Genomic DNA, 24,089 nt, shown 5'->3' with positions numbered 1-24,089 from the left:
GGAGTAGCCAAAATTTGTCGGCCGTTTTAATTTTAGTTTTGAAAAATATAGGAAAATATGAAAATAGTTTTGATATGAATATGATCTTTTTGATTTTTGAAAAGTAACATTTTAATTTAAAAATAGGTGAGACCAAACGAGTCTCACATTTTGAATAATTTGGGTGACTAAGCACGATATCACAAGTAATACACTTATTCCGAAGAATAAACATATCACTTGTAGTAGGCTCAATCACCTAAACTAAAGAGTTTGTGACATCCGTTTGGTCTGCGAAAAATTTTATATGAGACCAACAAGTTCCCCTACCTAATATGAGGATTAGATGAGGTTTATTTTACCTGGGTTCCAAGTTCCCTATAGAGACAGACCCCTATAGTTAATTACATCTTAAATGACATGGGTCACTTAAAAAAACTCTCAATTAGGATCAGTGGTTTTGCTTTCAAGATTTCAAAGTTTAGGTTTTCAAGATTGGACATAGGAAAATCAAATGGGAGCGGCTCAAACAAGAACAATTATTTGCAGGAATCCAAAGGAATAAAGAGTAAGGGATATCACAGATACGAAGAAAACCCCGATGACCTCCCGACTATCCTATTGTTTGGCTTTATGTTTTTGAAATGATCTTATTTAATGTTTAATACTGCAGTTTATTTAGAATTTAGGACTTATGTTCACACGATATCTGATCGTGCAAATAGCCTAAAAAGATAGAAGGATTTACACCGTACCGTACGGTAACCTCGGAATCCTAAAGTGTTAGGACTTATAATTTCATAATTAAGGTTGTGCAAAAGCCTAAAAGGTGATATGTGAGGGTTTATGCTGCGCTAAACAAACCACCTCGAACTTTTATGGGTTGTTATTTAAACTAAGGAAAGTAATCAATGTGAATGTGAAAGTGTTTTGATGTTGAAAATCTATCTTGAAGTTGTTCCTCGTCGTGCTGCTCACAGTGTTCGCTCCAAAGCTCTTCGTAATAGCACCTCCGGGTTTAATGTTAATTCTTATATAACCACTAGGTTTTCCTAAACTAAGGTATAGTATGTGTGTAAGTAACAAAGCATGCAGTATAAAAGAAAATAACAGAAGAATGTACAGTAAAAAGAAAGAACAGTATAGCATGCTAGGAGAAAAATACAACAAATTAGAAAAACAGTATAGCAGATTAGGAAGACAGTATAGCATGCATGTTATAAAATGCTGTAATGTAAATTAAACCTGTATATTTGAGAGGTCTGCTACTCCTTTAAGCTAACTAGTATTCACTGTACAAGTAAAATAAACATTGCCTGGAAAACTCGAGCAAATCGACAAATAATTCCTAACGGAAAATTCGAGAAAATTGACAAATGACAATCCAAATAAAACTATCAAAAACCTCGGAAAAATTCCGGAGAAAAGACCACGAGTGCTTTGTCCAAAAATTTCAAGAAAAACATACGAAAAAGTCCAAAAAGAGGGGACCGCAAACACTCGGGTCGAGGCTAGGCTCAAATATATATTTGTACTCGGAGGTCGTCGAAGGCTATTCGGTCACCCGAATGTATAAAGCCCGCCACTCCACTAGAAGGATATCCTACTTAACCTAACTTAGGAGGGTACTTCTTAGCCCAGGATCGGTAATCAACAAGTGGACAACCCGAATGTAACATATTTTAAAATTTAAGTTTTAGCGTGTACATATGTCTCAAGCACACAAAAGAGAAGTATCAATTTTTGTAGTGAAAATATTTTTTTATAAATATTGCATCTGTTCATATCAATTTGTTTTATCAATTTTAAAAGGTGTAGTTGTCCACAAGTAGATCACGTCATCGAGTCTAAGACTATCAACAACCTAAGAAGGTACGGGTTCCCCTCTAGTCTTATATCGATGAATGATACTTTCATCTTACAGTTCATTAGGTCCCAAAATTGAGTCCTAGTGTTGTAGGATGAGATATCATTCTGCTCTACCACCGGCGTGCCTTTGTCATCATCGTCCTACGCCCCAAAACAAAAATCGACCTACTTGCGACCTTGCTTGATGGTTATACATGAGCACTTATGTATCAAACATAAGCACAGAAAACCGAACCAAGAAACAAGGAAAGAAAAGAATAAAAATAGGGATGAGAGAGAGCAGACACTGATGCACCTAAAACATCGAAGAGACAGATGATGAATCAACCCTCAAAATTGTGGCAAAAAGACCTAGGAAAGAAGACCTAAGATCCTTGAATCAATCCTAGAATGATATCATTTTCTCACATTTCATAAATGGATCAACCCAAGAAGGGTATCCTTTCCAAATGTTATTTCGAATCAAATCGAAACGGGCCCGAAAGCTAAGGTGAAGACTATACTCATGACTTCCCCCATCTGTATGCACTCACACCCAAACCTGAACCCAAATGTGATACTCGTATTATCCAAATTTCAATATCAAACTTCCAAAACTCTTTTCCAAACAGCAATTTCATACTCTTCCCAAATCCTTTCAATTTCTCCCTTTCATTAAAAGATTTTCATTTCATATAATCATGGAGCTATAAGATCAAATAAATATTCATAACCAGGGGCAACAATAAAGAGGAATGGCCACCACATATTTAAGCTCACGGGTAGACCTAAGAAAGGGAAAGTCATCACAGCATAAGCCTACGGATAGGGGCAAGAAAGAGAGCAGCCAAACCCCAAAAAACCAGCTCACGGGTTAGACCAGAAAAAGGAACAAGACTCACGACCAAGTCAGCTAGCAAACACCAAGTCAGTCGAAAAGAAAGCCACAATAGGTAATACCATCACATTGTATTTGATATACATAAGAGAGTGGATGGACAAGCCATTATAGATCATCAAAATTGAACCCACTTTCATCCCATAAGGCATAACAATGCTCAAACTAAACATTCAGACATAATGATAGGTATTGAAATTCATGCATTTTTAGATGACAAACTTGATTACCAATAAAAATCTTAGGAGGATGAGCATTAAAGAGGAGGCCCCAACCAAACCATGCCCAATAAAGGGGTCAAACCGAGCTCGAGGAATGGACCAATCGATAAGAGATTTCAACCAACATAAATCACCAAAAAGGAGCCCAAATCGAGCCCAAGAAAGGGGCAAACCGAGCCCAGCACAGAGGGCAAACCAAGTCCAAGAAATGGTCCAAACAGTAAGGGATTTCAGCCAACATAAATCACCAAAAAGGAGCCCAAATCGAGTCCAGAAAATGGGCAAACCGAGCCTAGCACAGAGGCAAGCCAAGCCCAAGGAATGTTCCAAAACAACAAAGGATTTCAGCCAACATAAATCACCAAAAGGAGCCCAATCCGAGTCCAGAAAATGGGCAAACCGAGCTTAATACATGGGGTAAAACAGAGAATGCTTTCAGCTATAATTTAATCCCAAAAAAAAAAAAAGAACCAAACCGAACTCAAAGAAGAGGCAAACCGAGCCCAGTACAGAGGGCAAACCAAGCAGCAAAGGGGCAAAACCCAGTCCAACGCATGAGTAAAACAAGTTCAGTCACATGGGAGAGCAAACAAATATTTCCAGCATTTACTCATTTTAAAAGAACTAAAACCGAGCCCAAAGAAAGGACAAAAACCGAGCAGCAAAGGGGTAAAACCCAACCCAACACGGGCAAAACCAAAACCACATCCACTAGAGAAAATTTTGAAACCAAATTCCATCTATTTGTATATTTTATAATGATTAAAAACCGAGCCCAACTTATGCACAAAAATAAGAACAATGATTCCAGCATTTATCCAGCCCTGCACAAATAAAACCGAGCCCAAGATGAACAAAACTGAGCAGCAAAGAGGCTAAACCAAACCTCAAGATAAGAGGGCTCCAACTTTTGTATCAAATGGTGATATGAAGTGGATAAACATGAATAAATCCTTTTAGAACCAACCTTTTTCCAACATTTATTCTAAGCATGAATAACAATAATAAAAGCTTTGATAATTTCTTCTAACATGCATTTCTAGAGGGATGAACTTCATTTCCAAGCTACCAATATAATGTTTCCAAGTATTTCAAGCAAAAAGAATAGAAGCAACCCATACATGATTTCCTTTTACTGAATCTAATCATGTATCAATGTTTAAGCTTCAGAATAAACTAAATCATGCTCCCATTATATTTTGTAAGAGGATAGAGATGTTTCAAAATGCCATCCTAAATAAAATAGAATAAGAAGAAGGGGAAGAATACCTCTTTTCAACAGTTTTAAGATAAAAAAAAATGAAAGACAATCTCAAGAAAACCACTCCAATAGAAATATTCCTCCCAAAGGCTTCAAGAAACGACAACCACGAATGCTCCACACCACAGACATCCAAAAGTATAGCTTAGAGAGGATTTTCGGCTAAGTAAACAGCACTCCACGAACACCCCACACTCCAAGCGCACGAGAATCAGATTTTAGAGGAGTTTTCTTCCCTAGAGCCTCCCACAGCAAAAATATAGCCTCTTTCTCTCCAAAAATTTTCAACAACCCAACACAGAATTTAAGAAGCTTTTTATGGGCAGAGAAGAGGGGGGAAGAATCAGCCACTAACCACCGCTTCATGGCCGAACAGAACAAGAGGGACGAAATCGAAACAATAAAGAGGGAGAGCCTACAGCCTCGAGGAGGAGAAGCACCGACCAGCTCACCTCCTTGCGATTGGAGAGCCAAAAAGTCAAGGGGAAGCTCGAGGAGATGAGCCGCGAGCAAGAACGACAAAGGAAAGCCGCGTGGATCCATCGTGGGGGCTAGGGGACGGGCAAGAGGGAGAGCTGAGCGCTTCACCTGTTCGAACCCGTGAATGGGTCGAACAGGTGATGAAGCGCGCAGGTTAAAACCTAAATAGGGTTTAGGTTTAATGTGATTATAATTTAGGGGTAAAATTTGTGAAAAGTATTTAATATTTTGAAAAATAAAAATTGAATTTGTGTTTTATTTGAATTTGTGTTTTATTCAATAAAAATTGAATTTGTGTTTTATTCGTGCGTCTAAACATAACAAAATTGGTATCATTTTTAAGTAATTTTGACGTTTCGGACGGGTTGGCGCAGTCCGTTTCACCGTCAGAGGTCGTTTTGATAAATTCATCGATTTACGTGCAAATTTTATCGTGTCAGAAATATGACAATATGAGTGTCATTTCCTACTAAAATTGGTGTCCCGAACGCGTTAGCGCATTCCAATTTGTCATCGGAGGTCGTTTGAAGAAGTTTGCATTTTCACCCATTCTTTAAGCTCAGTTGAAGTTCTATCTCGTGTGACTTAGTGAATTTTGTGCATTTGGTGAGTGTGTGTGACGATAAAGTCGTGAGGAAGTTTTCCTAGGGCTTGAGGTCCTATTGGGAACTTCTCCCTGAGTCTCCACACAAAACCTCTTAACCGCTCGTCCATAAAACGATGGTTTTGAGACCATAAATGTAGACATCACAGGAAAATAGGAAGTGACTGAAATTTCTAAAAAGAATGAGTCACAATTCTAGTTTTCTAAGATGGTAAATAGGAACTCCTAGAGCTAGATCTCCTAGAGCTAGATCTTAGGATCTTAAGAAAAAGAATAATGACCTCAAAATGAGGTCAACAAGCACCTATGCATAAAGAGCTTAAAGCTCTCAATAAAATACCAAACGTGGGAGATAGTGCCACTACCAATAAAAAAAACAGTTAAGTGCAAGTAGATATTCACAGTGAAACAAACTCCATAAAGAAAGATAGAGCGGTACAAAACAAAACTAGTTGCGAAAGGGTAAGTCAGATATATGCATTGACTATGATAAAACTTTTGCATCGATAGTAAAGATGAGCACATTGAGAACACTAGTTTCTCTGGCTGTGAATGGTGGTGGAGGTTACACCAACTTGATGTAAAAAATACATTTCTTTATGATGAGTTACTGAAGAAGGTATATATGGAGATACCACTAGGATTCGGTACAGTCTAGACAATAGAAAAGGTGTGTAGTCTCAGGGAGGGAGTTATCACATGACTTGAACCTAGTTTGACAGGTTTAGAAAGACTATTGTGGGCATGAGATATCAGCAGATCAATGCAAACCATATAATATTCTTTTGAAAACATGGAGGTCAAATCACTATACTTATTGTGTATGTTAATGACATCATTGTCACCAGTGATAATGAGACAGAAATTGCCCGACTAAAGGAAAGATTGGACAATAAAGTTGATGTGAAGGATCTTGGACAAATCAGATACTTTCTAAGGATTGAAGTGGCCTGTGGACTTGAGGAAATAGTCTTGTCCCAGAGAAGTATTTACTAGATTTCATCGTGGAAACAAACATGTTGGGTTGCAAACCTGCAGTTTCTCCAAATGACCATAAGTCTAAGCTGAGTGCAGAGGCAGCAGAGCCGATTGATCGTAAGAGGTGCGGGAGTTTGGTGAGTCGTCTAATCCACGCGTGTCACGCTCGACCAAATATATCTTTTGCAATGAGCGTGGTGATCCACTACATGCATGATTCAAGAAATGACCACATGGATGCAGTGTATCAGATTATGAGATATCTGAAGAGAGCACCCGAGAAGAAATTAGTCTTCATGAAGAATGTACATGTAGACATTGAGGGCTTTTGTGATGCTAATTGGGCGAGTTGTACAACTGACAGAAGATTCACCTTAGGATACTGCATGTTTGTAGGGGCAACTTGGTCTCTTGGAAGAGCAAGAAACAATCTCTAGTAGCAAGGTCAACAACAGAGGCAGAGTACAGAGCCATGGCCTTAAGAGTTTTTGAGATGTTGTGGCTGAGAGCCGTGTTGGTCAAGCTCAAGGTGGACCAAGAAATTGACATGAAGTTGTGGTGCGACAACAAGCAATCAGCATTGCCAACAACCCGGTGCAACATAATAAAACCAAACATGTGGAGAGTGATAGATTCTTCATCAAGGAATAGCTGAATAAAGGGCTACTGGAGCTAAGTCATGTAGCCACTGAAGAGCAAGTGACTGACTGCCTCACTAAAGGACTTGATTCAATATATTTGTCTAAGTGACAAGACTGCCTTAGTGAATATTTTTTGCCCATCTTGAGGGGGAGTGTTGAAAATTGGACCTTATTTAGGGTCCTATTAGTGAGAAGAGAATATTGAAGAAGTATAGGGGCTTAATTGTAAAACATTGTAATACCCTATTTAAGTCCATGTTATGAATAAACAAATTAGATTTTTGAGCGATTTTTTCTTTTGAAACATAACTTCTTAAAAGGAATCCTTACAAATTGCAAATTGATGATATTATTTTATAACTCATCTTAGCTTTTCATATATCCCATTTTGTTCAAGAAATTGCAAGAAGAGCTAGCATGATCTTCTATTTACCTCTAATAGCGGGTAGAATCGTGACAATTGCCATGTTTCATCCTCACCCTCTCGCTCTTTCCTAGCTGAAAGCTTCTTCTGAGGATACTTATGGAATGAAAACCATAAGAAGTCTTAAAAAAAAAAGTGAAAAATGAGAATTAACCTGAAATTTACCTTCTGGGTTTCAAATCTGAGAGAAAAATTCCCCCCTGAAGCTTTCTTGGTGACTTGACCACCCAAGTAATTCAAATTATACACAGCGTTCATATCATTAGTCGTCAGCTTTGCTAGCTGAAAGGAATTTTCAATTGAGAGTTGACGCTTCCATAGAATGAATAAATACTGGAAATCAAGCAAAAATATTTTGACGACATCCATAATAGCAAGGATAATACTAATAGCATAAAAATAATGTGAGTGAACAAAGTAGGTTGATCTGAACACTTGGAGCACAAAAATGTAAATGTTAGTTTACCACTGAATTTCTGGAACTTTTACCTGCATCAGCTTAGCACCTTTGTCACCTTCAAATTTTTCTGGATAAACGGACGCATATATCATCAGTAAACGCAACTTATTCTCTGCAGAAACATCCTGCAAAACAAATGTCTCAACATCAAATTAACTTTAAATAGAAGTATATGGCGAAAAATTTTCAGGATGAATACTAAAACCTGATTTGTCCGCAGAAAATTAATCACTTCTTTTGTTCCTACATTACCAAAAACAAGACCTTGCTCTAACTGGCCAATTTCTATAAGTCCCAAATCTCTAATCAACGTATTTATTTTTCCTGCAATCTGTTAAATTGAAATACAATGAGGTCAAACTTCATATGCATGCTTTGCTTACATAAAATCCTGAAAGGAATTTAGAGACCAATCGTTTATATTGACAACAATAACGAATGAAAATTGATATAATTTTTAACTTATAAAAAGTTAAATTACATCAATCCGGTGAAGTCTCAACTTACCCCAACACTATAACTAGATATCATATATAGGGCTAACCTCTACAAAATAGAAGACAAACGACTAAAACAAATGTCCAGGATTAGCACGCAAAGAGAAATCAATTCTAAAACAATGACTGATTAAAGAAACCAATGCATCAAAGTCTTCACAAAAAAACAGAATCAAAATGCAAATCTACATAAATGGCGATGTGATCTAGTGGCAGCACCTCATTCTACTTCGCCGTTTGCTACTTCACATATATTTCTCTTATTAGCTAATGCTCTGTAACCAATTAATTGCCAATAATTGCTACTTAATGTTTGAATTAGTCGACGTCAGAGGTACTAGATAAAGGATGACTGCTTGTAATAGTGAAGGAAGTTTTTGAGAACAAAACTTTTACTGAAATATCCTAACAGACTTTATTCTCTTGATGCATGCTTAATGGTGGACTCCAGCAAGAACTCAGACAATGAAGATTTGCTTTATTCAATTTTCTTGAAAGGAACTGGCAACGGGGTCATAGGGGGCTGAACCAGCCTCCTAAACCTGAACCGGTCCAATGGGGAGGGTTTAGAGGTATTTGGGCCTTCCGCCCAATAGGAGGTGGGATCCCATTCCCTCAGCATATCTACTATTTTATATGGGTGTTCTGTGTCTTAGTGTTTCAGTTTTTGTTTCAGATTTCAGAATTGTGCTTGAACAGCCGCCGACATCTTGTATCCAACAGAAAGAGTGGTGCCTCAGCTATATCCCTCTCCCGAGGTGGTGATTATCTACCCCGATTCCTTGCTTGGCTGCTGCCATCCCGGCAATCCTCTCCCAGCAGCAGGATCTCCACCCACATCTCTGCTCCCAGCCGCCTACAGCAGCCCTTCCACCGCTGCCTGGTTATTTTCCTGCAGCTCCCTACTTCCCAGCTGCAGCTCCACTTTCCTCTTCCATCCAAGTTGTTTGCTGCCCCTTCCTGCCATCAAACCCCTCTCTCGTAGCCCCTCCTCTTTCCCAGCCGTCAAGATTTTGCCGCAAACCATCCCAAGCCTTCCCCAACCTGCTGCCCCCTTCTCCAGCTCTTCCCAAATGCTGCAGCAGTCCCTCCCAACCTTTCCAACAGCTGCCGCATCCCCATATCAGGCCCATCTGCTGCCGCAAGCACCCGCTGCCGCATCCCCATATCAGGCCCATCTGTGCCGGCCATCTCCGTCTGCTGTTCAGTCGGGGTTCACCCCTTCGCCGTCGCCCTAGGGCATCTTTTATGTTTGCTGCCGTTATTTTTTTGTTTTTGAAGAGTCGTCGTCGTAACCGATTTCAATTTCAGTAATAATATTTCTATTTTCTATTACGATTTGGGTTAACTCCAGTAGCAGAAACTTTCTAGAATTTATTTTCATACATGGGGGATTTCATGCATTGACTACAGCATTTTACTAACAAGGCAAAATTTCAGTTTGCCTTTTTCCCACAGATCAATCTAAAGCTCCATTTGGCACTTTTGTATTCTAATAGGGTGTGAAATATGATGTTATGCTGTGTTGTCTAGTAAAACGCATTATTTTCTGGTAAATAATATTAAGATTGCTATATAAAGTGTTGCTAAGATTTGTGGAAGTTGATAAAAATCTTGTTATGGCAAAAAAATGAGTTGACTAAATCATAAAAAAATTATTATTATGATTTTCATACAATAGCAGTTTTATCCAAATTTTAATTAATATAAAGAATTAACATAGTAACTAAATTATATAGAAAGCTGAAATTCATAAATGTGCTTTCCTTATAATCTACTTAAACTATCATTTAAGAAAGTTGCTCTTCAGCTTTCAGCTTTCAGCTTTCGTACACTTGGACCTTTTACTCACAACCATCTCTAGAAAGGCCCAACAAATTACACGTCATTCCGGAAACATAGGAGATGAAAGGTTATGCCAAACGGAGCCTAAAGCAAATCTCTTATTACTCATGTGTTATCCCTTGCAGTAAAATCATTTAAAACAACTATTTTAAACAATAATATCATAATTTTTCTGGATCAAAACACAAAAACGTTCAAATAAGAATATCAAAATAGTTTAAATCACCAAACATAAAACCCCGAACAGAAAAGATAACAAACCTCTACATGAAGAGAGAGTATTTCTATCTGTTCACTGTACTGTGGCAGAGCTTGAACCATCTTTCGCAAGTCGCAAGTTGATAACTCTCCACCATCTCTATTAACAAAAGGAGGTGAGCGAAAATGAAAGCAAAGGTATGGTCAAAAATAACCAACTATCACATCAATGGAAAAAAAAGGATGTTGGATCCATTAATGTGAAGTTGCATGGATAAAATCTTCTACTGCAGAAAGTTCAATCCATTAATTGATTTTCTCAACAACTGAACTCCATCGATCTGAAGGACTGAACCAGTAAAGTTGATTATTGAAGTTGCATTATATAACTACAGCCAAACAGTCCATCATAAATAGAAGTAATCCTGAAATTAAGCAAAATTTGTGATATTATTCATAGAAAAAGAGAATAACATGCCGGCAGCAGTCTTCGTTGCATTTTGAGTGGTGCGCCCATCAATAACAACAAGCATGAATAACTGTCATGTAGAAGCAGCTAACTTAAGGAAGACAAGAAATATGCCCCTTTATCATCACATGCGATTATTAGGAAGAGAGAGTGTTCCATGATGCCTGCATGCGCCTATAGGCCTTGGCTTTGTTTTGTTTCTTTTCATTTCCACATTTCTCAGCACTATGATGGCAATTTCAAGGAAGTTAATACCCTCAAAAACTACTAAATAGTGCCAAGGGAGATTCTACCCCTTTTGGCGTTTTTTATGAATATCCAATACTAAAACAAACTAAATTAAGTACAAAATTAACTTTTCAGCAACAAAACTATAAGCGAGTTTTTGAACCATAATTGATCAGGGGCATGCAAATACTTGGGGTCCATTTAGTAGGATGAAAAAAGGTTTCATTGTTGCATTTAGAATGCGAGGATTTCAAGGAATTTGGTGTATTATTGGTAGAAAATAGAATTCAGAGTAACAGATATAGTGTATTCATAACTCAAGTATACTGCAAGCTGCAGCAGTTGTCACCACACACCGCCAGTCATTCACCATAGCCGGTGCAAACCATCGACCAGCTATCTGCAACCACATCCTGCAAGTCACCTGCCACCCACAGGCCAATTGCTGTTCGTCGGTTTTACATTGATTTCATTTTACTCCAAACCAAACAAACAATCTTCTAAATTTATTTTACACCCAACTAAATAACTTGAAAGCATTTTAAATACACTATACTTCAATCATACTACATTCTATTTACACTGCATTATTTTAGGAGACAAAATGGCCACTTAATCTTCTTCCTTTCACTCATTCTATTTTCTTTCTTCACCTTTTCCTTTTTTTTTTTTTGTCTTTATATTCATCATATATAACAACATGTCTAAGAATGAACAATAAAACACAAGCAGGTACTGCATCTTTGCAAATCACTTGATATGATAGTTCCTGGACAGGGTCTGAGCTGACAAAGATGTTATTACTTCCTCAATGTTTTACTGAGATCAAAACAAAATGGTTCCGAACAATTATGGTTAATCTCTTTGCAGTGAAATTGTAGAATTAAGCAAACATGTTAAATTAAGCAATTTTAGATCCTGCACCTACTATGAAAGACCGGGGATATTGAACCTATAGAGTATGCCAAGCAGTTGCAGCAAGGCTTGAAGAGATAATTATCTCGACAAAAATGAAGCTTATTAAGTAAACTACACACTTGTATCTGAGTAAAATTCAATTATGGAAAAGACTTACTTTGCAATCAATTGAAGTTGCGCGGCTTTGTTCTTCGACATGAAGCTGGTCATTTTTTCATGCAATCTTTCACTAGCCTGGCATGTAAAATACTCATTTATATGGACAATTAAGTTACCCATAGAAAACGTAAACAAGCTTAAAGCCTACATCTGCTATGTGTGTATGCCGAAGCTCAAGCCAGATTGGATCATGATCCTCCAAAAGAGCCTCCTTCTTTTCAGCTGTTGACCCTGATTTGCTTGGCACCTAAAAAGTCAAATATGTAAGAGAAAATTGACATATAGAAAGAATAATGTATTCTGAATAACTTACCTCATAATTATATTTGTTCCCATCCATATTTAATAAATCATGGCACATGGCATCATAGGTCCATTCATGAATGATTGGAGCAATCTAGCAACACAAGCAGGATAAGAAAACATCAGAATAACTTGAATTATAAGATGAAAATAAGGCACTAAGCCTAAATAAATAATAGGATATACCACGTCGATTGATCGGTCTACAATTAATAAATCACATGTCTCTTTCTGTGGAAAGTCCGGCATTGTTGTTTTATACTTGGAAATAATGTTCCAAACTTCAGCAGCAAGTTTATTTGGTATTAATTCTCGTGCTGAAACTTCAGTTGAATTTGAAGATGACTTAGCAGCTTGATATCGCACAAAAGGAAGTTCCTACAAAGAGATGAACATTTTAGGTGATAGAAACAATAATGCTTGCAAATGTTAATAGATTGAGTGTGATATTAAGTTGCTTGATTTCACATATAACTAAAGTGCTTTCATCAAAATATCATATGGTCAAACACACCAATTAGTAAACCAAAATTAACGCTATTTTAGTTACAGTGCTGACTAAATAGCATTGCTTAAAGCAGAATATGAAATTGATTCAATATCCTCCTCATCCCAATTTAAGAATTATGATAAGATAAACAAAAGTTTGATTCGTACTTTTAATCCTATTTACAATTGAGTACTTCTTTTAAAAATAAGCAAATTGGACCCTCATTTTAATTTCTTTTTTATCCACTTTGGTCCCTGGTAACATTCTCCAGCACAAGTTGCTATGATTTGCAGTTACACAGTTATTGAGACACGAAATGCCATTTAGCAGATACATGCACCAAATAAGGAAATAAAGCTTTGCAATCCACAATGAAAATAACATTCCATGAAAAAGAACACATTTAGTCCTTTGTGCTCAAATAGACTGAATCTGAATGTTCCAAGCGGCTCTTCATTCGACGAAGAAAAATTAAGACAACATTTGGATTCATTTTTGTTTTCTGTTTTTTTTTTTTTATTTTAAACATTAAAGAAAAAAGCATTTGCAATTATTTCCATATGTTGTTTCAGGAAACTATAAGTTGTTCCTCTAATTGTGAAAACTCTCTTCTGGTTAATTTCACGTGTTTTGGAACCAAACCTAAGTAACTAATTATTTAAATTAATTAAGCTAAGTATAGAGTATAGACTAATCAGAACAACAAGAGATTAATTAGAGTTATAATTCAGATTATTAAGGTTTAATGGCGTACAAGTATGGAAATTAGATCTAGAATAATTAAAATAGTTTATTAATAAATATTTAATAACGCAAAATAGAAGCTCATAAATGGTTTTAAATTATGGTAACTTAAATTTCATTATATTTTAATTAGAGTAATTAAATCTGAAATGGTAAATTAATTGATTAATTAGCAGATGACACTTGATTATTTAGGTTGATATATGATTAATTAGAATTTAATTATAATCATAACATTTTTTTAGCATGAAATGGCACTAATTAAGCATTTGATAATTTATTAAATTATTGGATTACTTAATAATTAATGATATATTTATCCTAACTGAAGATTAATTTAGGTTTTTAATAAGATCATTAATATTTTATAAATATTACTTATTAAAATAAGGCCTAGATAACGAATCAACTCATAATTGACAAAAGTGAGCACAAATGAAGTTTTTTGCTTAGGCTAACTAAAGATTAATTAATATTTGTATTTAGATCAATAAAGTTTTATTAATATTAATCATAGTAATCAGGCATGAAATAATTAACTAATCAATTGATTACTCATACACAAGGTCTTTATCCCACTAAGTGGTATAGGCTGCATGAATCCTTTATTCCATTGTGTCATATTAAGTGTCATATTTTCATTTAATTATAATAAATTAAGATCATTTTTTATACAATATGCCCAAGTCTTTTCAAGTCTACCTATGCCTTTCTTAACAGTCGAATCTAATCATCTAATCTCCTAACTGGATCATCAGATGACCGACGTTTAATGTGACCAAACCATCTAAGACGGTTCTCTCTAATCTTATCTGCCATTGGAGCTACACCAACCCTTTTACAGATAGATTCATTTTGCATTTTGTCTCTAAGTGTCAAACCACTTATCCATCTAAACGTTCTCATCTTAGCAACACTTACTAAATTTTATTCTTCTCTTTTAAAGGACAACATTTTGCGCCAAAAGGCATTGTTTAAGTGATACATTTCTATCACACAATAGACCCGATACAATACATTCCTCCACTTCAACCATCCAACTTGAATTCTACTAATAACATCTCCATCTATATCGCCATCACTTTGAACAATAGGAAAGAGATATCTAGAAAGTTCACACGTCTTAAAGATTTGATCGCACATAGTTATAACTCTGCCACAAGATCTACTACTACTAAAATTATATTCCATGTACGCAGATTTGGATCTACTCAAACGAAGGCCTTTAGAGTCCAATGCAAACCTCCATAATTTAAGTTTTTCCTAAACTTTTTTTCTAGTTTTATCCACAGGAATGATATCATCAACAAAAAGCATATACATTCTCCAGTAAATGTCCAGTAAGAGCATCCATACTAAAGCAAAAAGATATGGGCTTAAAGTCGATCTCTGATATATCCAACTGGAATAGGAAAATGCTTACTCGATTCTCCTATTCGAACACAATTAACAACTCTAATATACATATCTTTAATGACTTGAATATAAGTTATCTGAACACCCTTCTTATCTAGAACTCTTCCAAGAACTTCTCCATCAAACCTCACCATAAATGTATAGCTTCTTTAGCAGACTTATCAGACATAATTATAAACTGATTATTAGAAATCTTTATATCACGTCTTAACCTATGTTAAATTACTCTTCTATATTTTTAATGTATGACACATTAAACTTAATTCATCTATAATTTATACAATGTATGACACATTAACTTAATTCATCTATAATTTATATACTCTAATGCATTCCCTTTATTCTTAAAAAGATGGACCAAAATAATCTTTCTCCACTCCTCATGCATTTTTAAGTATTTAAAATAGTATTAAAGAGTTTAATAAGCCAAGGAACTCCCAAATGTTCTAAATATTTCCACACTTCAATTAGAATATCATTAGGTCCGGTTGATTTTACACATTTTGTTTTCTTTAAAATCTCATCCACTTTCTTTTTACTAATGCGGAGATAAAAAAAGATCGATCACATTTTCAAAAACTTAATCGAAAATTTTATCAAAATATCTCACCCACTTTTGTTGAATGTCCTCCTCTAAGAAAGACATTTTTTTTACTTTCATTTTTTTACTTTCATTTTTAATACACTTAACTTGAAAAAAATCTATACATTTTTTTTCTTTTTTTGACTATATTATAGATATATTTTTCACCCTCTTTAGTATTTAATTTATTATAAATATCACTAAAAATAAAATCCTTAACGTCACAAATTATCCTTTTAAACTCCATATGAGCCACCTTATATTTTTCCTAGTTCTTTAAGCTCTTATATTTAAACAAATTTATTTAACAAACTTTCTTATAATTTATCTTTTCTTACATATTATTATTCCACCACAAACTAATTTTATTTATAAAAATAAATAGTGTTCGTTACTTTATCCAACATATAATTAGTTTCTTCATAAACATCTCAAATCTTGAAATCATAAAGTTTACTTATAAATATAATTTATTTGTCTTTTAGGTGCCCCATTTAATTCTATGACAATATTTCATTGTATTTTTTAACTTCCAGCCTTTCATATTAAAATCCAGAACTAATAATTAATATTGAGTACTTAAATTTTCATTTGAAATGACCTTACAATCTTTACTTGAAAAATTTGTGTTTTATTAAATCCATTCTTATAAATAATAATATGCTCATCTCTTTCCTTAAATAATGTGTTAACAACAATAAAGTCATAAGCTAAAGCAAAATCTAATATGATTATACATTCTTCATATTAGTACTTATTAATGACTTAATATGATTCATTAACACTTGCTTGATATTATAATTAATACAATTAAATTTTTTTAATAATTATTTAAGATTAATCAAAGTTAACGTACTTAAAATATTAATATTTTAAGATTAACTAATTAAATAGTTATTACGATGGTATCTTAAAGTCATTAAGATTTAAAATTTTTAATTAATTATGATTATTCAAGGTTCAAATAATTAAAATATTAATGAAATATTCGTTTGATTTATTAAATATATATATAATTAATATAAGTATTATTTAATCTAATAAATTATAATTTAGTTATTAATTATGATGATAGCTTAAATTGATTAGGCTTAAATAAAATTTAATTATGATAATTGGTTTTAGATCAATTAATTATGAATTAAATTGGCATTCACATAATTACATATAAAATTATCACGTGATTGAGAATTCATTACTGTAGAGTGATATATTAATGTTTTAGTGATGTATGAAGATCCGACACACAAATATAATAAAAGAGCTGATAAAGGGGACAACAACAGTTTTTATATGAAAAACTTGAAAATGTATAAAATATGAGGCCTAGCTTAGTAGAAATGATTCAACTATTCATATATATGTTACAAAACATTATTTACCCTTGAACAACAGAAAAGAGTATTACAATAGTGGGAGAAATTGACTTAAATTTCACTAGAGTGACAGAAAATGTTGGGGAAGTGACAACAACCCGACTGCAATCATGAAAGACTTATGACAGATGTTGTGTGATGGTGATCTGGATTCATGATCACCGATGGCGGCGGTCGCTAGGCAACAATGATCCAACAACATTAGTAATGATGGCCATGCGATAGTGATGGCAGTGTGCCATGACGACGACGATGGTGGAGCAGTGGTGATCCAGTGATAACAGCAATGTCAGTAAGGCGATGGTCGTCCAAGGATGATGGCCTGATGAAGATGTTCCGACTCGATGATGACGGAGGCCAAGAGATGATGATTTGAAAACAATTATGGTGTAAAACAATAGCGGCGGTTGTTAGGCATCAATGACCTAGCATAGCAACATTGGAGAGGAAGTGATCCAACAATAACAATAATTTACCACAAGAGAGACTGTAGTCACACATAGGTGAGTCAGTATAGTGGTGATTAGAAGATGATTATCCGATGATATGATAGTATGGTGGTGGTTGGAAGATGATTCGGCGATGGCGACATCAACGGTTGTCTGGCGTCGGTGCTTCAGCATAATGGTGGCCGAGAGATGATAATCTGGCGATCATGGTAGTGGTTCAAAGATAACAACCCGACAGTAGTGATGATGGTCTAACGATGGTGATTTGATGGTGGCAACGGAGACCCGAAGTCGATCAACCATCGTTGGTGTAGTGGTAGAGGTAGCGACAGCCCGACGATGGTGGTTCGACACATAAGGGGTGGTTTGGTGGCAGTGGTCAAACAATGGCAGCCTTAGGTGGAGCCCCGACAATGGCCATCCAATTTGGCAGTAGTGGCCTGACAATGGTGATCCGACACTACAACGATGGCCCGACTTCAATGATCAGACATGGCAACAACAACCATGCAATAGTGGTTGGGCACGGAGGCAGTAGTCCGTCAATGGTGACCCGACGATGACAATGTTGGGCGGGCAACTATGGTCTGGCGATGGAAGCGACCTGAAAAGGGTGTTTCAACATAGATGACGGTGGTGGTCAGGCAATAGTAGTCCGAAAATGGTGGCGCCCAGATGGCAATATTCCAGTAGTGGTCGTGCAACAGAGGTCCGATAATGACAGTGATTCGACGAAGGAGAAGGTGTTGGTCTGACAACAGCCCGACGACAATTGTCTGACGGTGACGACAAACAAACGACAGTTGTCTGGCGGTGGCAATGGTGGTGGTTGACTTGAGCTCATTCAGCTTTCTCCTCCAGGTTTAATTCTCCCTTCATGACAAAAGTGTGGGTCAATTTATAAATTTTGGGAGTGGCATCTTCCGTGAATACCGCATAAATCCAAACCACTCCATTGGACGACTCAGAGTAATTCCTTTAATCAAAGATAGTTTTGTGAGCATTTAAAAGCCTTAATGACATCGGAATTAAGTGATCTTAGGCTTGTTCGATTCATCTAGTTGAGACGCTCGATTTGACTATGAGCTCGCCAAATTTAAAAATCATTTGGTATGTCGAAGTATGTTCTAAATTTTCTTGTTATGCTTTTAAGTGCATGATTAAGATCACTTGAGCTCAAATAGATCATTTTCTATGTCATTTGATTTGTCTCAGTCAGCCACTTTATTTGACCATAAATTGGATTGTAGATGTTTTCCAATTTGATTTTTGAAGCTTATGGTCTAAATGCTAGACTTGGGGCGTATTGTATAAAAAATGATCTTAATTTATTAGAATTAAATGAAAATAAGACACTCAATAGGACACAATGGAGAAAAATGATTCATGTAGTCAACCCCTCTTAGTGGGATAAAGGCTTGTTGTTATTGTTGTATGGTCCAAATATGCGTCGACATTCATGGGGATCAATATGAATTTTTAGCAACATATTAATAATCAATATTTTTTTCATTTTGGTTGTAAAATTTATTAGCTATTTTCTTTCAACAAACAAAAAACAAGAAGGTTATCAAGAACAAATAAAAATAAAAATAAAACATTAACGAAACAAAACAAATCCAACATTTCATAAAATTACATACATACCAAATAAGTCTTACACACCTACATATCTAACTCCTATAATTTGATATTTATATTTATAGCACTTTGGTGTCATTCACAAGCTAGCATATTTAAAAAAAACTTTAACAAGCAATCTATCACCAAAAGATAGATGCTAAATTTTTGAAAGCATCTGCCACAATAAATATCACATCTGCAACCTGGATGTTCAGACAATAAATAAACTTGGCAGGAAAAGAACTTTGGGTTCTAAAGCATTAAATCAAACTGAAAATAAGAAGAAACCATGCAAAATGGAGAGATCAGCTCTCGAGAACTGATAACAAGAAAATATAATCATGAAAAAATACTAGCAATTTTTTAGTCAACATAAAAATATTATGATGAAGAATCCAAAAGAAAAACATTAATAAATTACAAATTCTCACCCGCATTGAAGCAAAAACTGTAGCAATGCGTGTGGCCATCGTGTTTAAGCACAAGCTGTAATTGCGAGAATTTTCAGTGCTTTCTCCATATAGATCTCCCAAAGCCATCTCATGGTCGGTAACAAAGCCCTTCAGAATACAGTTAATAATCAAGCCATCAGGATACTCATTGTAAAATGAAGACGTCATGGCTAGAAGTTGAAACCAATAGTGCAGAAAAAGTAAGGAACTATGGATTGGCTAGAGGTCCCCCTTGAGTGGCACACCAAAAAAAAAAAAAAAAACAGCAAAAGGTTGATTGGGTCTAAATCTAAAATTAAATTCAAGACTTAGAATTTATAAGCGTTGACTGGTAAGAAAAGATAATTGTTGGAAATTATTGATATGCATATAACTGTGGCCCACATGGCCCACCCACAATTTGGGTAACCGTGATCCGCTACTACATTTGAGGGGGGAAAATTATTCTTATTTAATCATATATTATTGTGTTTTTATTTCTTTTTTTCTTATCATGATAATTTGAATTTCCCACCAATTTTATGAGGGTAAAAAAACAGCAAAAAGGTTAATTTGGTCTACATCTAAAATTAAATTTAAGACTTAGAATTTATAAGCGTTGAATGGTAAGAAAAGATAATTGTTGGAAACCATTGATATGCATATAACCGTGGAGCACATGGCCCACCAATGGTTTGGGAACCCGTGATCTGCTACTACATTTGAGGGGGAAAAATTATTCTCCTTTAATCATAAATTATTATGTTTTTTATTTCCTTCCTTCTTATCACGATAATTTGAATTTCCCTCCAATTGTATGAGGGTTAGTCTGAGCTATATAAATTTGTTATTTGCTTGTAATGGTTTAATGAGAAAATTATAGAGTTTTTTTCTCCAAGAAAGTACCTCCTAAATTCCACAGAAATTATGATTAGTAAAAGAATAAATATTACTTATTTACGTGAAACTAAATAATAAAAACAAGGATACTGTGGAAGAATATAAATTATTGTATATTGACAAGCTTGACAATATGAATGAGATTGGGGTAGCAGTGAATAAAATGTTGAACGAAAAAATTATTTATGTTAATATGGTTATTGATAGCGTAATTGTTGTTAAATTGATCAACTAAGATGATTTCAAGTATGTGGCCAGCACTAATGTCCCTCAAGTTTGATTTGAAGATAGTAAAAAAAATTAATTTTTAGTAGAAAACTATGAAAAAGTACGACATATGCCTACCAAAGATATACAAAACTAGTAGTTCTAGTAGAATGGTGTAGAATGAGTTATGAGAGGATTTATAGTGTGTTGGACTAGAATATAAGAACATAAGAAAAGAAACTATACTAACTTCATGGTAACCTATAATATTGTAAAAGCAAACTCAATAATTTAAGAAATGAAAAGAACATCAAGTAACTCACAAAATAGTCACCTAACCAAAGATATTAACTCTTCAATGAAAAGAAAATTTTTCATGTGGAGATTGTATGTTGATATTAAGTGAATGCTTGCCCACACAACATGGGGCAGTAGATATAGATTTATATATGAAGAGTATTAAAAAAAACAATCAAAAGAAATTTTGGCCCTAACATAAAGCGGTGACATTTGAAAAGTGAGAAATTGTTAATACTTCAAAATATGTTGCTAATAGAGACAAATTAAAATTCTTTAGTCAAGCTAAACATGATGTGGATAAGATGACTCGTTCTATTAAAATTATTTTGTATAAAAGTTTAAGGAGTTACGAAATATATGACCCACATACAAGGAGAACTGTTTAAGAGAAGGTAAAAATCATTATCAAGGAAAAGAATATTTTGAAAGGTGAAAAATTTTGAATACTAATGTGCTTGGACTGACTATAAGAAACTTGGAGATCTTGTAAACATGAAAATGGTTAAAACAAATGCTGCAATTTTTAATGGCTTATACAATAAGCTTAGTAGTAAAAAAATACAACTTGTGAAATATAGAATAACTAAAATATCATGAGACAAAAGAACTTTGATTAATTTAGATGCATTAAAAGTGAACATAATAGGAACTTGGCTAAACATGAAGATTTCAAAGAAAGATAAAAATGCTATTTAAAAAAAAGTTATTTTAAAAGAGCATGATGAATAAGCCAATGAAGTTATAGACGGATCCAAAAAAATGAAGTGTTGGAACTAAAGAAAATACATGATGGTAAAACCTTATACCCAAATGGAAACCTTTGAGATTTAGAGTTAATAAAGATATGATAGGATTTGTTTAACAATTCATTTCAATGGAGTTTTAAATACTAAGAATATGTTAAATGATTGATGAAGAAACACTTTGAAACTAATATTTAAGAATAAAAATACTGTTCAAGATTGTGATAACTATAAAAGAATCCAAGTTAGAAGCAATGCAACAAAGCTACGGGAGAGAGGAACAAAAAACAAATTTAGAGAAAATAAATCAATTTAAGAGACCAAATTGTTTTCATGCTTAGAAAATCTACTATGAAATCAATTTTTGAGTAGAGACAATTAATGAAGAAGCTTACAGAATAGAAAAACAATAGCCATGGTTTTTGCTGATCTTGAGATGACATGATCAAGAATTATGGGAATTAATTTGATAGCCTCTAGGGTAGAAATGTTCGCATCAAAGCTACCTTGACATTAGTAAAGTTATATATAATAGATCACTAACTGACAAAAGAAGTGCTAGCACACTGACCGAAGAATTTTTACATCAAGGACAGCATTGAGCTCATACCTCTTTCTATTGGTGATGGACATGTTGTTAACCGCAATATAAGCAACACAAATCAGCACGAAACAAAGAAACAGATGGAGCCATGGATAAAATGAGTTAGAAGGTATTGCTAACAATCAAAACTATTTAAAGTGTTCAATAGTGTTCTAGGACTCCAAGAAGATGTTTAGGAAGCAGATTTAGCGGGAGGTGAATGTTGAATAGCAAAAGAAAAAAATAGGAGAGGTTGAGAAGCTTTACAAGAGAAGCATAAAATTAAGTTCACTGTTGTTGAGATGAGATTGCTTAGGTAGATGAGTGGCTTTACACTTAGAGATAAAATATGAAATGAATATATCCATGAAAGGGTTAGTGTAGCTCCTGTTGCAGATAAAATTAGAGAGAATCGTCTTTAGATGGTTTGGTCACATTAAATGTCGACCATCTGATGAACCAGTTAGGAGAGTAGATGTTTTAGATTCCACATATGTTAAGAAAATCAAAGGTAGGCCACCTACAAAGACTTGACAATATTGTATAAAAATGATCTTAATTTATTAGAATTAAATGAAAATATGACACTCAATAGGATGCAATGGAGAAAAAGGATTCATGTAGATGACCCCACTTAGTAGATTAAAGACTTGTTGTTGGTGGTGGTGAGACTTGCAATGCTTTATGGTGCAGAATATCGGTCTTTAAAAGAGAAGCATAAAATTAAGTTAGCTGTTGTCGGGATGAGAATGCTTAGGTGGATGAGTGGCTTTAAATTTAGAGATAAAATGTGAAATGAATACATTCGTGAAAAGGTTAATGTAGCTCCTGTGGCGGACAAAATTAGGGAAAATTGTCTTAGATGGTTTGGTCACATAAAATGTCGATCATCTGATGAACCGGTTTGGAGAGTAGATGTTTTACATTCAACATATGTTAAGAAAGACAGAGGTAGGTCACCTACAAAGACTTGGGCATATTGTATAAAAAATGATCTTAATTTATTAGAATTAAATGAAAATATGACACTCAATAGGACGCAATGGAGAAAAATGATTCATGTAATGGACCCCATGATGCGCACATAGTGTGTGTTGTTTTTCTGCGTGTTTTATGTCAATTTAAATCCCCGGTAACAGTGTAAAAAATTTGACCAGCAGTAATTTAGCTTTAAAAAATATGACAAAAAACTTGACCCAATTTATATTAAGTATTTAATATGTAAAATTAAAATGTTATATATAAAATAGTTCACACATTAGCGGTTCTACACAAGTGCACGTATCGCTTCAAGTAATATAGGGCTTTCTTTAAAAACCCCAGTATCGATCCCACAAAGAAGCGCAGTAAGAAATCCCTTAGGTTAATTCTAGTCTACTAGTATCAAGTCTTAGTTTGAGAGATGAAAATTCTTATGATAATAACTTAAATCACAATATTCAAACTATAGAAATTAAAGAAAGAAAGACAAGTTAAAATGAGTTTAATGAATACTAACAAAAATGTAACTAAAAGAACTAAATTTACTAAACTAATTTCTAAACTTCAAAGTTAAATTTACTCCCCACGTGGTGTGATTAAGGCTTTGTTGTTGTTGTTGTTGTAAAGTTAAATTTACAGTTTTGTGATGAAGAGTTCAAATTTAAGAAAGCATCCTTCCCCTTTACAATGATTTTATGGATTATGAAGAAATTAAAATCATTTAAAATATATATAAAATTGTTTTGTGCCAAATAAGAGCAATCATATTCTTTACCCTCTTCCGAGTGCATAAAAAACATTAACTAGTCCAGAGTTTGGTCCCTAATTTTGTGGTTAGACTGGGAGGATACT

At 34.5% G+C, this 24,089-nt stretch overlaps 1 protein-coding gene across 2 annotated transcripts in view; it reads right to left on the bottom strand.

Moving 5' to 3' along the window:
* Positions 1 to 24,089, bottom strand: part of LOC110020155 (protein transport Sec1a-like) — a 97,793-nt gene that overhangs the window by 16,150 nt on the left and 57,554 nt on the right. Inside the window, exons 8-17 of one of the 2 annotated variants that reach the window (XM_020718155.1) lie at positions 19,524 to 19,652; positions 12,598 to 12,789; positions 12,422 to 12,505; positions 12,257 to 12,355; positions 12,107 to 12,183; positions 10,398 to 10,494; positions 8,000 to 8,125; positions 7,824 to 7,919; positions 7,500 to 7,667; positions 7,344 to 7,430 (exon numbers count right to left, since the gene is read on the bottom strand). In XM_020718155.1, the coding sequence (XP_020573814.1) occupies positions 7,344 to 7,430; positions 7,500 to 7,667; positions 7,824 to 7,919; positions 8,000 to 8,125; positions 10,398 to 10,494; positions 12,107 to 12,183; positions 12,257 to 12,355; positions 12,422 to 12,505; positions 12,598 to 12,789; positions 19,524 to 19,652 (1,155 nt within the window). The remainder of the gene's footprint in view (positions 1 to 7,343; positions 7,431 to 7,499; positions 7,668 to 7,823; positions 7,920 to 7,999; positions 8,126 to 10,397; positions 10,495 to 12,106; positions 12,184 to 12,256; positions 12,356 to 12,421; positions 12,506 to 12,597; positions 12,790 to 19,523; positions 19,653 to 24,089) is intronic. The other variant, XM_020718156.1, reaches the window with a different exon arrangement.

Source organism: Phalaenopsis equestris, unplaced genomic scaffold (genome assembly GCF_001263595.1).
Source record: "Phalaenopsis equestris unplaced genomic scaffold, ASM126359v1 Scaffold000094, whole genome shotgun sequence".
Classification (NCBI taxonomy): Eukaryota; Viridiplantae; Streptophyta; class Magnoliopsida; order Asparagales; family Orchidaceae; genus Phalaenopsis; species Phalaenopsis equestris.
Note: the sequence above shows the minus strand (reverse complement) of the source record. Positions and strands in the feature narration are given on the sequence as shown.